This window comes from Nelusetta ayraudi, unplaced genomic scaffold, assembly GCF_046127955.1.
Source record: "Nelusetta ayraudi isolate G7.1 ecotype Tasmania unplaced genomic scaffold, CSIRO-AGI_Nayr_v1 ptg000011l, whole genome shotgun sequence".
NCBI lineage: Eukaryota > Metazoa > Chordata > Actinopteri > Tetraodontiformes > Monacanthidae > Nelusetta > Nelusetta ayraudi.
This window is the reverse complement of record NW_027466061.1, coordinates 6,381,687-6,395,932: the sequence shown is the minus strand read 5'-3', so window position 1 is coordinate 6,395,932 and position 14,246 is coordinate 6,381,687. Positions and strand designations below refer to the sequence as shown.

Sequence of the window (14,246 nt, the reverse complement as noted above, 5' to 3'; positions counted from 1 at the left end):
AGTCTGCCTGTCAGAAAATTTTCCGGACAATGCGTAACCATAAACTACAACAAACCTGCGGTTTTGTTACAATGCTTTAGTGCCACTTTATCAAACAGACTCTATTTTTTCCCTGTGCCTTTATTTGTTGCTTTTGAAATAAAGCGTTGCAACCTGGAGACCTCGTCCCGGCAGATAATCACTCACCTACAAGGCCACTTTTTCTGCCACCTGTGCTTGAACCCAAGTGAGGATAAACCTCTCAGAAGCGCTGCTGTCCTCTCTGGCCTCTCTGGCCTCAGAAGAGAGGTCATTCTCAGTGCGACCATAGCAGGGAGGCGACTTGCAGCCAGACAGCTTTACACCTATTTAAACCACACTTGGGGACCACCGGTAAGGTGGTAAGCAAAGCGGACGGTGACGTGGATTCAGACCGTCTGTGAACTTTACTGCAGGGGGAAGAGCCGCAATAGGAAATGGAAGGATAAACACAATACTGAGGATTACACTTTTTTCCCCTTTGTTTAGTTTCGGGCTTGATAAACAAACAAAGACACCGGCTCTTGTCCCACTGACATCCGGATGGAGCGGTTCAGCGGCTGAAGTGCCGCTGTGACCCACTTGGCTCGGATGCTCCGACTACTCTGACTGCCCCGCAGCCTTGTTTGCCATCACAAAGAGCTTTTGACAGCTGGCAACTCAAAGTACATATTATGTTACAGCACCACAATTAAACGTCAATGCTATGTCTTGATTCACAAATAAAATCTCTTGTTGTCCTTCCATCAGATCATACTTTCTTATTTGTTATTAATTCAAAAACTCTTTAGAGCTCCAGGAATAAGCCCTCTGTTTACGGCCTCCAGCCCCCTTTGCGATGTCACAAGGGGTGATTTGCAGAAATCCAGTAGAATCAAGCAAAGAGCCAAAAGTCAAAGATGGAACTTTTTTTTTTTTTTTAATTTCTGGGAAATTCACTGATTGGAAATTCACTTGATACACAGATGATTTTTAGAAAACTGTGACCAGGGGAATTTTGCCAATTTTGGAACATTTTCAAAATAAAAACATTTTGTTTTCTTTTGTTTTTGTTTTGAAGTACAGTCAAATGTGCACTGTAAATTCTAAAATGACTTTAAATATAAACCAAAAAAATTGACTGAGCTGCCAGTGCTGTAGCCTACTGCTAAAAATTTCCACTCGGCTGGTATCTCTCTCTGAACATCTGGCTCTGCGGTCTGTGCTGCGGGAGGTGTTATCACATCCGTGACCTTGACTTTCCTCCCTGGAGATTTGCCTCTCTGAGTACCGTGTTGTTGGTGGGCTGGCGAGACAAACTTTTTCCTTTTCTTTGCTGCGTTGTTACCCAACATAACCTCGACATCCATAAAACAATTTGCGAAAACGCAACATGAGAAGATCGAATTTGGCAGGGAGGGGCGTCGACGAAGACACCTTGTCTGGGCCACACACAGACAGAGACGCTCACATTCCTTGCTTGGAAAACTCGGGGGCGAATGACAGTGTTGAGCTCCTCCACTTAATTGTAGTTTATACAGCCTCAGAAAGAATGCCAGGCATTTATTGGGTGCCTGTGTTTTAGTTCACAAATAAATGTGCATGCATATGTGTGAGTGTGAGTGTGTGTGTGTGTGTGTGTGTGTGTGTGTGTGTGTGTGTGTGTGTCAAGGCTGAGCATAAATAAATGGTTACCAAAGAGTCAGCCCAGTGTTTGGGGGGAAACATTCATGAGGTTTGGATGATTCAGTTAATATATCACCCTCTTATTTACAATAAATATGAAGCTATAGCTTTTAATGTGGCTGGGCTTACCGTTGAGACTGTAAACAGAATGCTCGCCTCTTCCTGTCAGTCCATCACGGACAGTCTTCTCTACCTTTAGCGCCCCGAATGCGCAAATTAAAACGTCTGGTCTTGTTTGCTCAACCGCTCTGAAGTTTGAGGACAGTGGAGGAAGAAAAAAAAAGCTAGGAAACGGGATTAGTCATGTTTAACTGGGGGTTATGGGCTAGCCACGTTTAGTCGGCTCTTCTAAGCTAAGATCTTCAGGCACAGGCTTCATATTTACATGTAAAGAGTTCAAATCTTTTCTCTCTGCAAGAGCAAACATGCAGGATTTAGTCACTGTAGTCACTGACTACCGTCCTCACACCTAAACTGTTCCGCTTAAATCTGAAATCCTTAGCCCAACTTTTTTTTCCCTTACTTAAATTGTGAAATATTACAAGGATGCGTGCTGACATTCAGTGGGGGCAATTCAGCCAGAAGGTAAATATCATCTCAAACAAATGGTTGCACAATCAGATTTGGGTTAAAGCGCTTCTGCAGCTGAGGGAGTTGTTAATGAATCCATGCAGCCATTTGGTTAGAGCCAGAGGAGCTAATCCCTCTTAATGAACACATTAATGAGCATTTAATGTTAAGCAAACACCTGCAAACTGGGAAGGTTGTGACGGAGAGAACTGGAGCTAATGGTGTTGACAAAGTGCAGTTCATGGTGGTTGTGTCTGGAAGCGTGAGGAGCGAGCAGAGCTGAAAAGAGTGCAAACAACTTAAGCTAACTTGCTAATACCGCAGCTTCTTCAGCTTTGGCATGTTTGGGCATGCTTTTTTTTTTTTGTTGTATCCAGTTATCGTGTATGAATAACCTTTTGAGCATATGATTTTCCCCAGTGTTATATAAGGGTCTTTTTTGACGCTTAATCCTAATAAGTCAGAACCTGTCCTGAGAGGAGAGGAGGGGATTTGTCAGATGTTTTGCTGGCAGTGCTGTATAATTAGATGTGTTGAAAATACAGAAAAGATAGAACGGTGACGGAGGAAAACACTTGCATAATAATGTCACCCACGCTGTCACGCAAATGCTCCGCTGTCTGGGCTGCAGCCTGTGAAGTGACTTGCTGACAGCATCTGTGAATTCAATCTGTGCCACTCAGTTGTGCATGATCTTAGATTTTTGCGTAATTGTCATGCACTGTACATAAGGCCAACAAGGTGGATGAGTGCCAAACAGCCGTCTGACATCCAACCCCCACCTCCTCTTCCTCCTCCTCAGTGGTTGTTTAAAGTTGACATTTCTCATTTCAGGATTAAAGGAAAACATCAAACAGCTTCTGCACTTTTTTTTATTTTGCTTTTTACCGTTGCACTCCCAGATGCTATTTTCATCCCTTCGTGGCTTGCCTGTCTGTCAGTTCACTAGGAATTCAACAATGGGAAGTTTTGGTCATTTAGCTATTGTATCCTTGCTGGCGTGTCCTCGGATGCATGTCTGTCAAGCAAAAGTGACCTCGGAGGGTTCGCGAAGAAAGTGTCCGTCTTGTCAATAAAAAAAAGCACACTTTGAGCCACAAAAGGCAAGCCAGTGACTGCTGCATGTGAAGGCAAAGCGTTTTTTTTCTTAACGAGGCGTAGCTGTTTGCCGACTGCACTCTCTTAAGCCCTGAAAAATCTGCCCGCTGCTGTTAGCCGTGGCTGACTGCCGCTCTGATAATACTCCGGCAGTGGCGCTGGCCCTCGAGCCCAGGTAATCCGCTGGTGCTGCAGGTGGAGATTTATCATTTCCACCACCGTGGTGCCTTTGGTGTCAGGGTCTCGAAAAAGAAATTGACTGTGTCACAGAAGTGTCAGCAGCAGTAACAGCGGCGGCTGAGGGTGGCAATCCACAGCATTTTACGGCTGTTAAAATCTCCCACTGCTTTTCAGACAGGTGCTGCGTTTAACTAGCCACACACCTGAGCATTATCAAGTGTTAACTGAGTTCAAAAACTTGAGAAATCAAGGACAAACAACAGTGACAAGTTAAAAAAAAACCAAAAAAACCAAAAACAAAAAAAACCTGGCACAACATGTTATCAACGAGCTGCAGTGACATAGTTTTAGTTTTGGATGCTTTCTATATGCTGATGCGTTTTGTGTTGATCATTGTCACTCTTTGTTTAGAAACTCCAAAAAAAAAAGGAAAAAAAAACTGGTAAATGGATTTTAATATGGGTGAAATCCTGGATGAAAACAGATCTTGTGCGGTTTGGAATTAAAAATGTCTTGCAAGTAGCAAAGCGTTGACACTCTGACTTCTCCTGTTTCTTATTAGCGACAGTATTATAGCTTTTGGCTATAAAATTTACATTTACGGCCCTGGAATCCAGCTTCAAATGGTCTATTGTGCGGCCAACGTTGACCTTGGAGAGACTGAAATTAACCTTCAGCGTTTTCCGGGTTGGAATCGAGTATGATTTAAAACCCTGAGTTTCCAGGCTGTTCGCCTGAAATGTGTGCACGAGGATGCAGTTCGACCTGCCTGGAATGTTTTACCGTCAGAGTGGGTCGTTTCTCTAATTTGATAGTGATATATGATATATACACTGTATATTTCTTCGGTCCGATCCCAAACAGTCTTGGTACTTCCTTTTTTTTGAGAACAATAAATACATCCAGCGTTGCACTTTATATGGCACCGGGGGTCGCTCGACCCAAGACCACCAAGGCTGCGGTAAATTACCCTCATTTTTGTCACAGCGGGTTATTAAAATTTCCATCGTAAGGCTTTATTATTTTAAAGCCTCTCCACTTCCTTTCTTGTATCATCCCCTCCATTCCTTCTCATTATACTCTCCTATAATTGATCCCCTCTTCCCTTCCTTCGCGAGACGCCTTCGAAGCTCAAATCAAAAACCCCAGACGCACCTCGTTATTAAAACATTCTATGGATTTCTCCCCTCTTCGGAACAGTTGCGTTGACTCTCCGAGGAGGCGTGCAGATGTGGAGAGAGTCGGCTTCCTTCCCACCTCGCTGACAGAAACTCCTCTTCCTCCTTTCGCCTTGTGCGTGCGTGTTGCCGCTTCTCCATCTTCACTCTCAGCCCAAATCCGCGCGAGACAACAGGAGCCGCCGGAGGGATGGCTCAGAAATAAGAACATGTTTGTAGAGGCACAGGTGCTACAAGTGACCTTTTGCAGTTCATGTATGTACTGCATTGTGGCTCCTGGATGTGTTTTTTTTTTTTCTTTTTTTTGCATACTGATTGTGTGCTTGCTGCTGGCCCTTTGCAGATAAAGCCTGGCCTTCTGAAGGGCTGGGGGTGGGTGGGTGGTGGTGGTGGTGGTGGGGGGTGATATTGCCTTTCTCTAATGCCAGGTGGCTTAGGGAGAACGCGTGGACCCTTAGGTGTCGGCCCCACACAATTAAGAAAAGGTAGGCAGCATGTGTGTCCCGGGCTGCCGTGTTTGTATTGTTCCATTGTCGGCTCAAACGTCTAGACAGTGTGCGAAATTGCACTTGTATTAAATGAAATGCTCACAATTACATGGGTGTCGTTTTTTGTTTTTTTCCTCCCTCCCACCCCGCCTCCGTTCCTTTTGTTTACGATTGCAGTTTGTTTTGTTTTAATGTTTTATTCAGTTTTGGACGATTTTTGTCCCTAGGTTTTTGCATAATTCATCATTACACATGACGGGTGATTTATTTTTGCATTTAAGGGGTGACACGAGAATTCCTCCGCACCGAAACGCTGCCGTTCTGGGTTTTGCCGCCTAAATTACATTTCTTTCCCGCCTCACTAGTAATATTAGCGAGGTTGGTCTTTTTTCTGACACCCACAGAGTCCAGGTGTTGAATAAGTATTTTTGGAACATCAGTTTGGAAGTTTACTTTAAGATTTTGCCTAATGAAGCAAATGCATGACATGGCACACATTGTGCGAGGGGAGACCCAGTTTAGGTGTTTGTAGTAGCTGTCGTAGTAGACCTGCAAGGTGGACTCCTTCCCAAATCCATTGGATTGAATTCACACGTCCTTCTAAGAGGGAGGTCCTTTCAAGAAAAAAAGAAAAAAAAGCCTTGGGAGTTGATCAGACACAAACAGCGATCTTTTCACGTTCAAAGCCGACTGCTGACGCTTCTTTCACTGCCAGCGGAATCGGTTGGTAACAGCCCGAGGATTTGCAGGCGCCAGAGGCGACACTTGACAGGTGTCATCGCCCCGTGGAGAGCCTCGAACGCCAGTGTTCAACTAAGCTCTTCCCAAAGCCAGGAGAGAGCGGAGAAAACCCTCTCATGCCATTCTTTGCTCTTCTTTTAGGGCTGGAATGTTGCAGTAGAAACTGCAAAGTGCTACTGGTCGTCCTGCCGTCTGGTCCAGGCAAACACGGTGGTGCTGGCGTGAGCACTGTCACCTTGGAGAAAGAGGGTTGCGGGATGGACCCTGACTCAGGCCTTACTGTATGGAGTGTGCATGCTCTTCCTGTCTCTGTCTAGCTTCCCCCACAGTTCAGAGACATGCACACTCGGCTAATTGGCAACTCTATTTTAAGAGACTGAATTATTTATTATCATATTATTATCATTGATAAATTATTTCATATGTGTCTGATATCTTCATAAAATAATCCATCAATGTTGTCATTCACTAAAGGTAGAATAGTTATAGTAGGAAGGGATAGAGAAAAAGTTAAATGTAAAAAGATGACAAATATAAGCTGCGGAGAATGGAAATTAAGAATGAGGTGCCATGGATGATGAAAAAGTTTCCACAGTCTCCACACAGGACCACTGATCTGTGTGGCTCTACAATAAACCGGTGGTCTGGGCAACAGCAGTGATAGAAACTGGATGGGTATGTGCACGTGTAGTCCTTGTCCAATAAAGGGACAGATTAATCTGGGCATACCCCATGTCAGACGGGAGCTATTCAAGATGGACAATCTCAGTGATCCTTGCAGCCTTGCAGGTTGGGGAATGTCCAAGAAAAGGGCCCTGCCTTTCTGTAGCTGCCAGTAACATAGCTGCTAAGGAATAACTTTCCGGTTGGGCTTGAGGAAAGAAAAAGGTGCTGATATACAGTAGTGAGTGGGTGACTGATTACCTGTCTGTCTTTGTCAGTCTTTGCCTCCATTAGGATGCAGCTGCTCTGTTAGATGCCCTGCCTGATGGCATTAAAATAAAAAGACAAAATGAGCAAATACAGCATGGGGAAAAAATTGCACTAGATAGTGAGAGGACCAGTCGCAGCTGTCCACATCCATTTAGTCCAACTGCTACCATCTCTGTAATTGGAAGCTTTTGCCAAACATGCAAATGTCAGCATACATATCTCTTTTTTGCATATACTTTATTTTTCCCGAAAGCCTTTTAATGTCAAGCGATGGGGGGTGTTCTCACTAAAATTGCATTATGACTTTCTAAGCTGTGGGAAAACAAAACAAAAAAAAAGAAGCAGATTTATGAAGAAAAATACGCAGCGCACCTCAGCGGATCAAATTCTCGCCCAGTTCCCAGCGTGTGAGGTGTTATCTATCTGGGTAAACACTTGTCTGCGTGGGATTTATTGGTTGCAGCGGGAGTGTAGGAGCTCATCACTCTCTTGCACGCAGTGATTATCTGCTTTACGGGGCCATTGGCACATTAAAGCGTGACCCGCAAAAGGAAGAGCGAGATAGTGTTTGCTGCAGCTTGAAGGAGCAGGAAAGTGTTCCCACAGCAATAAAACAGGTAAACAGCGCTTGCGTGTCTGACATCATGCCCCCACAACTCCCCCCCGATCCCCCACCAGTCTCAATCACAGTAGCCGTCCTCGTTCTTCGCTCCCTCTGTGAGCTCATCCTGCTAAATGTTTTGGATAATCCAAAGCAGACTTTGTGGCACTAGCAGAATACCGATGAACAAATAATGGGAGAGATGGAGCCAGCGCGTGGACGTGGTTGGAGGTGGCCTGGATCGACTGTGTCAGCGGGGGTAACTGGGAGGGGGAAGAATGTAAGACGCAGGGAGGCGCTGGAGTTGTGAGCCTGGATCTCATTAAGGGTGGTTGGCTTTGTGCTGCACCTCGCAGGGACTCGCTGTTAGACGGTGTCTTTGAGGCAGTCCGGCGTGATTGACGTCTCAACATGTGCATTGGGCATCACAGGTGATTTCGTGGTTGTTAGTCACAGGGTGTCGGGAGGTATCGATTCATATCCCTAACGATTTCGTTTCAAGCATCACCAAGCACAATGAATTTATAGTCCTGAATGCTGTAGTGAGAGACAGTGAGGGCGAAGGATTCCTCCTGACTTCCTGTGGATTTGCGCTCTAATTCCCCCCCCCTTTACATCCTCTTGTTTTGCTTTGTTACATTAGTCACAATACACGTGTGCCGTCCACACCCTTCCCCCGCTTGTTGCCACACTAGTAGAAGTTTTCAGACACACAAAAACACGGCTGAAATTTCTGAATCTGAATAATTAAAATCGTCGGGGAGGTCTTTCGCATTTTGCTGCTGGAACCGCAGATAACACCGTAATCCCATTTCTATTCAGCCTGGAAAGCCTTGAGACACGATGGTCTGAATGTATCTTTGCAGAAAACATGTTCTGAGGCCAGACGTGTTTTTCCAAAGATTGCGCTTCCTGAGGATTTCACATTAGGCCGTTGTTTTGGTTAAATTGCCATCCCTCGCGGGATTTCGCAGCAGCCCAAACGTACGCAAAGCACTTCACGGGCGACATGTGATTGTCTGGTAATAATGCTGTCAAACTGGATCATCATTAATATGAGGCACTTGCAGAGCAATAATAATGTGCCACGTCTAATTCCTTTGGAGCCGCTGCCGTTTTGAATATTGCTACTCTTTATTGCAGGGGCGGATTATGTGATTAATTTCAGTATTGTGCCTCAGAGGGCATGTTTTTAATTCTGTTGGCGTGAAACCTCACATTTTCAATTAACAAGACAAGAAATAAATTTTCTTTAATCGTCTTGTCAACTTTGCCACCCTCAGGGTCCCGTCTCCGCCAGGAAGACTCCCCTCCCCGCATCGTGGAGCACCCCTCTGACCTCATCGTGTCCAAAGGGGAGCCGGCCACCCTCAACTGCAAGGCAGAGGGTCGGCCCACGCCCACGGTGGAATGGTACAAAGACGGTGAGCGCGTGGAGACGGACCGCGAGAACCCGCGCTCCCACCGCATGCTGCTGCCCACCGGCTCCCTCTTCTTCCTGCGCATCTCCCACGGACGCCGCAGCAAGCCCGACGAAGGCAGCTACGTGTGCGTGGCCCGGAACTACCTCGGGGAGGCCGTGAGCCGGAACGCGTCCCTGGAAGTAGCCAGTAAGTGCCGTCGGTGGCCAAATGTTGGACCCATGAGTGCAAACCACATCACAAGAGTGTCATCTGCGAAAAAAAAAAAAAAAAACGTACATAAAAAAAAAACATACAAAACACAGGGTGTGGAGGTGCCCAAGAATGAAGGGGAGCAAACTCAGTTCCACTGAGTCCCAAATGAACCAGTTGATGGAACATTTAATTATTAAACTACTATATATGCACACATTACACAAGTCCTTTCATGCTGAGAATCCCAGATTACTCTGTCAAGGATCAAACCTTTTGCGCAAATAAGATGAATATAATCAAATGTTGAGTTTTTGCATGAACTTTTGGAAATATTCATTAATCTGCCTTCATTCTCCATCACCTGGGACACTTTGGCATAATTTGTGGGGTTTCTTCTGAGCTCCACCTGTCAAGGAAAAAACAAACAAAGAAGTGCTGATGTGGAAATACTTGAATCTTGTGGTCGTTCCTATTTCGGCCGTACACACATTGCATCAACTGTAGTTCACGGTCAGTTGACTCTTTAAACCACCACAGACTTCATCTTGATGGATTTTTACAATGCTAGAAGTGTTTCAGAAAAGCGAGATTCATCAGCAAGCTTTTAGGAAATAAAGAGGTTTTCTCTGAGGTTCTTTTTAAAACAGTAAGTCTGGGAAGCATTTGCTCAGTTTAAGCACTTCCCTTGTAAAACAGCCAGTCACATTTTTTGTTTACTTTTTAAACCTTAACCCTAGGCATTGATCTAATTATAGTTATTATGTAAAAGTTGTTTATTGGCCTTGTTCTCACATGGCTTACTTTTACGGCTTAAGGACAGGTGGAGGTTCACACCTGTCAGACAGACAGCAACTGTGCGTCCTCTTTGGTCGCAGGGGTCCAAACAAGTCCTGCATGCGATCCTAACAGGTGACTGTCTGAACTCACTGAAGCTGCAAGTGTCAGGCGCAGTCGGACAAGCCTTTCACTGCGGCGTCTGTCGCTGAATCCACCACAATCTTGGGTGCAAACGCTTGTCCGCGCTGAGGCCGACGTTAACTAGAGTGATGGATTTGGAGCCTGCAGCCGCGAGGGGGCGAGGGCGTGGGGGTCAGGGTTTACGACCATCACGAGGCAAGCGCAGATGGTCTGCGAATCCCCTGCGGGTTAAAGGTTCCGCAAGTCCAAAAAGGCAGGAATCTGGCGAATGGCGGTGCCTTCTTTCAGCGCATATGCGCCTAAGTGTCGCTGATAAGGGTTAACAACCGAAGCCGCGGCCTCACCTCCTTGCACAAGTCCGTTTGTGAAGGGTGGAGCTCTTGCTCAGCTTGGTCAGCACACACGACTCCGTGCTCAACGGCTCAGGCTCTTCGGGAAGATATTTCTCCAAGGTCTTAAAATAATAATACCCTTTACTGGTCGGCACCTCCCATTTCACCCTTTGAATTACAATGAAAGGAGATGGCCGCACGGTAACGCAGTAATGCTGGATCAGCACCCTCAGCCAGGGAAGCGCAGGCCTCTGGGACAGCAGAGTCGGTGGAGAGGGGTGGAGTTTAAGACTCGGAGCGCTCTAAATTTTCTGTCAGGTTTTAAAGGTTTGAGGGAGAAACAGAGAGGGCTTGTTGAAGCTGCCCAGATGAGTTATTTCAGCCGCAGAGGTCGCGTAGATTCATGGGTTCATACTGAGGGGCTGCAGGGCAAAAAACAGAGCTCCCTTTGGTAACAGGCTGCTGAGTTAGGTAGTTTATAAAGCGGACTGAGAGGCTGGGGAGTGTTAAAGGGAGCCAGCGGACCAACGGACCGCATCATTTGTCTAGTCTTGTTAATGGAGTGGTCGTAAATTTTGTGTGGTGTTTAATTGCTTGCAGGGCTTCTTTCATGTTAGAAAAAACAGTGTAGCTGCTATAATAAGACTTTGTCCTTATCTATGTGGCTTTTCTCTTTTTGTTCAGACATGGATTTTTCATTTAGTTTTGACCAGATTTGTAGGTCACTAAAACTGGAGTTTATTGTTCTTGTGTGGATTGTCTCTTTTGTGTGACATCCCATAATATTTGGATTTAATAGATAGACAAGGTAAAATAAGCCAATAAATACCATCCAAAGTGCCAACAAGTGCTTGGTTCAATCTTGGTTGCAAAACTTTTCACATGTGCCTCGACAAATAAATTGACCAACAGAATGCAACTTACTAAACAGCCTTACACAACATTGCCAGTGTTGCTGGTTTTGATTGAGAGGTGCCTCACTGTTGTCAGTGTGCGTGGTTGAGCTATTCCTTATTTTTTCCCAGGCTTCTGATTGACAAGTGTGACCTCGCCAAGCGTGAGGTTCGCCTCCTTGCTTGGATGAGAACTTCAAAAAAAAAGTCATGTTTTGATAAATCAATCTGTGCAGGGACTGTTTTTAAACCGACTTCAACAACATAAGAAAAAAATAACCAAATGTGTGTTGACAAGGTTTGACTTTGGCTAGATATTGAAAATGAGACTTCTTATTTTAAAGGATTTTCTGTTGTAAAAAGCAAAATAATAGAAAAAAAAAAGAATTTCACATGTATTGATGCTTCGATGATTGTGCCCATTTTTAATTTAAGTTAACTCATAGCATTGATACTATCACCAGTCTGCGCTGATTTGGTTTTACCGAGTATTTTTTCATCACAGTCGTGTCTTTCGCTGACCAGGGTGCATCAACTTCCAGGTGTGATTTGTTACATTACAGATCACTATTAGTCAGGTAAATTCCTGAAATATTTTGAGTTGAGTCTGATTGATTTCTAATTACTGTACAGTCCTATTAGTTTTTCCTCTCTCAGCTGACACTCGTGCCCTTCGTGTTCATGGACATGGCCACAGAAAATCTGTGTGCAATACGCCGTCCCAACAACAGCCCTAGAGTCAAAATGTCAAATTGCCAACTTTTGCCCGCTAATTAGTCGAGGGCACCGAACGCATTTAGAAAGTTAAACACTACTAATTTGCATAGACTGCCCCTGGTAATGGTGCGCATCGTTTGATGAGTGTGGAGTGTGTATTCACAAGGGTGCGATACAGAGGCAGTAACACACACACAAGCTCACACGGTTATATTTCCGTGTGTAGCTGCAACAATGCTTCTTTGGCATTTAACAGTTGCCCAAAGGACCTGGAAGCAGACAGCAGATGGAGGGAAATGTGGAAACTAAAGGAATGTCTTGAACAACAGCTGATGGCTGGTGAAAGGGGAGGCTCGGGTGTGCGGAGGCACTCATAGAAGAGCTGCAAAACTTAGTTAAAAAAAATAAATAAATAAGCACAACCTTAAAAAAGTCAGGAAGAAACACCAGAAACATGCTGAGCTCCAGAGGTTCCTCTGACCACCTGCGGTCAATCGAACAAGGGAATGTAGAAAAGCCCTGGCATCTCATACTGCCGTTGATTAACTGATGACACACAGGTGAGTCACCCAGGTGTGCAGCTCCTGCACGCCACAACCTGCTCCAGAAAAACCTCAGAATACACACAAACAGTGTTTAAATTACGGGACTTTCTCTTTAAGATAATTGAGGCACTAGCCGAGTCAAAGCAGGTCATAGATTTGCTACAGTGTCATATGAAAAAAATCTGAAAAAAACCTCAGCAAACTGTTTGCCCCTCCTGTGTCAAGCCATTCCAGGAAGCACGGTGGTGGATGTTTCATATTTTGGCAGCTTTACTTCCATCGCAGCAACTGCACTCGCTGTTATCGAGCTGTCAGCTCTTTTCGCTGGGGTTTCTTTCTGTGTGAGAGTTTTTCCCAGTTGAGTAAGATATTTTTCCCAAAGCCTCGTCAAGTCTCCGTCCATCATTTTCTGCCTGGAGATCCTGATACACGGCTGCATTTCTCTGCTGTCTCAATCCAATACGGCGATGATTTTCAATTAAAGAAAGATTTCTTAAAAAAAAATATCATTGTCCCCTCCGCTGACACTGCGTTTCATCATGACCTCTCAAGGCAAAAAAAAGAGCTCAGAAATGGGTGTGACGGCATCATATCAGCGTTTGTTTTTTTTTTTGTTTTTTTGCAATGCATGGGAGTGTAATTGAAGTTGAATGTTTCCTTTCTATTTCCATTTATGTTTCTATTGTTTGCATTTTATTGTTGAAATTTGAGTCTGTACTTAATGGAAGTGAACTCTATGACACACTTTGATGGTAATGACAGATTGGATCATAAGCTGCTCTCATTTTCCCATAACAATAATGATTCTGATGTAACAAAAAAAAAAGTACTATTACAGGAATACTAAAGGAAAAAACTATGAAAATACACTGGTCTCAACATTAAGGTCGAATAGTAGCATTTGTACCTTGCAGGAACCATGTTGGTTGTGATTTAGTTGGTTAACTTGTGTGTTTCCGATAATTATCAGATCAAAATTCCAGATGCGGCTCCATTGTGTTTTGGCTTGCTTGAAAGGCTCTGGGAGCTTCACCCCAAATACGCTTTGAGTAAATTCCTGGTCGATGTCCAACTTTAATTCCTCTAGATGCATTGCCTTGACTGAATAAGAAAACATAACACAGAACATAAAATGTCACTATAAAATACCTGATGAACAAAAAAAAGGTTTTCACAAAATTATTTAACTGGCAACATTACCACAGAGCATTAATGACTGGATATCTTATCAGCAAAGCCAATGTAGAAAACTCAGTGAAAAATTAATTACCTATTGCTAAAAGCCTCCACTTGGCTGCAGCGACCCGCCACGCCACAACGTCTTACGCCTCCCTCCTTTTGGTTTTGAGTGAAATAAGAGCCGATGTGATGGAAATAAGCGCAGGGGATGGCTGACAAAATGACGGGGCTGGCAGAGGCGGAAATTGCCGGGGAGGCGGAGGAGAAGGGAGCGACAGCGGCGGACGGGAGGGAGAGGACGAGTCTGTCCTTCAAGGCGAGAGCGAGACGGGTTCGGCGAAAAATCGAGGCGACGCGGCGGAGACAGTGACAGATGTAGCACGAGCCGGCGCCTGAAGCGTGACCACGGGGTTGAAATACTGTGCAGACACACACACTCACTCACGCGCACAAGCACACACACACACACACACGGACTAGTGCCGGCCCCTTTGCTGAAAATGAATGGGAGAAAATGTTGGGGGGAAAAACACACAGAACTTCCCATCCAATAAATGTCACCAAAGACACAGCA

At 44.9% G+C, this 14,246-nt stretch overlaps 1 protein-coding gene across 3 annotated transcripts in view; it reads left to right on the top strand.

The window, feature by feature from the left end:
• The window catches only part of LOC142884566 (roundabout homolog 1-like), a 95,377-nt gene that overhangs the window by 21,183 nt on the left and 59,948 nt on the right, over positions 1-14,246 (top strand). For all 3 annotated transcript variants that reach the window (XM_076020290.1, XM_076020289.1, XM_076020291.1), the window contains one exon: positions 8,756-9,082. In XM_076020290.1, the coding sequence (XP_075876405.1) occupies positions 8,756-9,082 (327 nt within the window). The remainder of the gene's footprint in view (positions 1-8,755; positions 9,083-14,246) is intronic.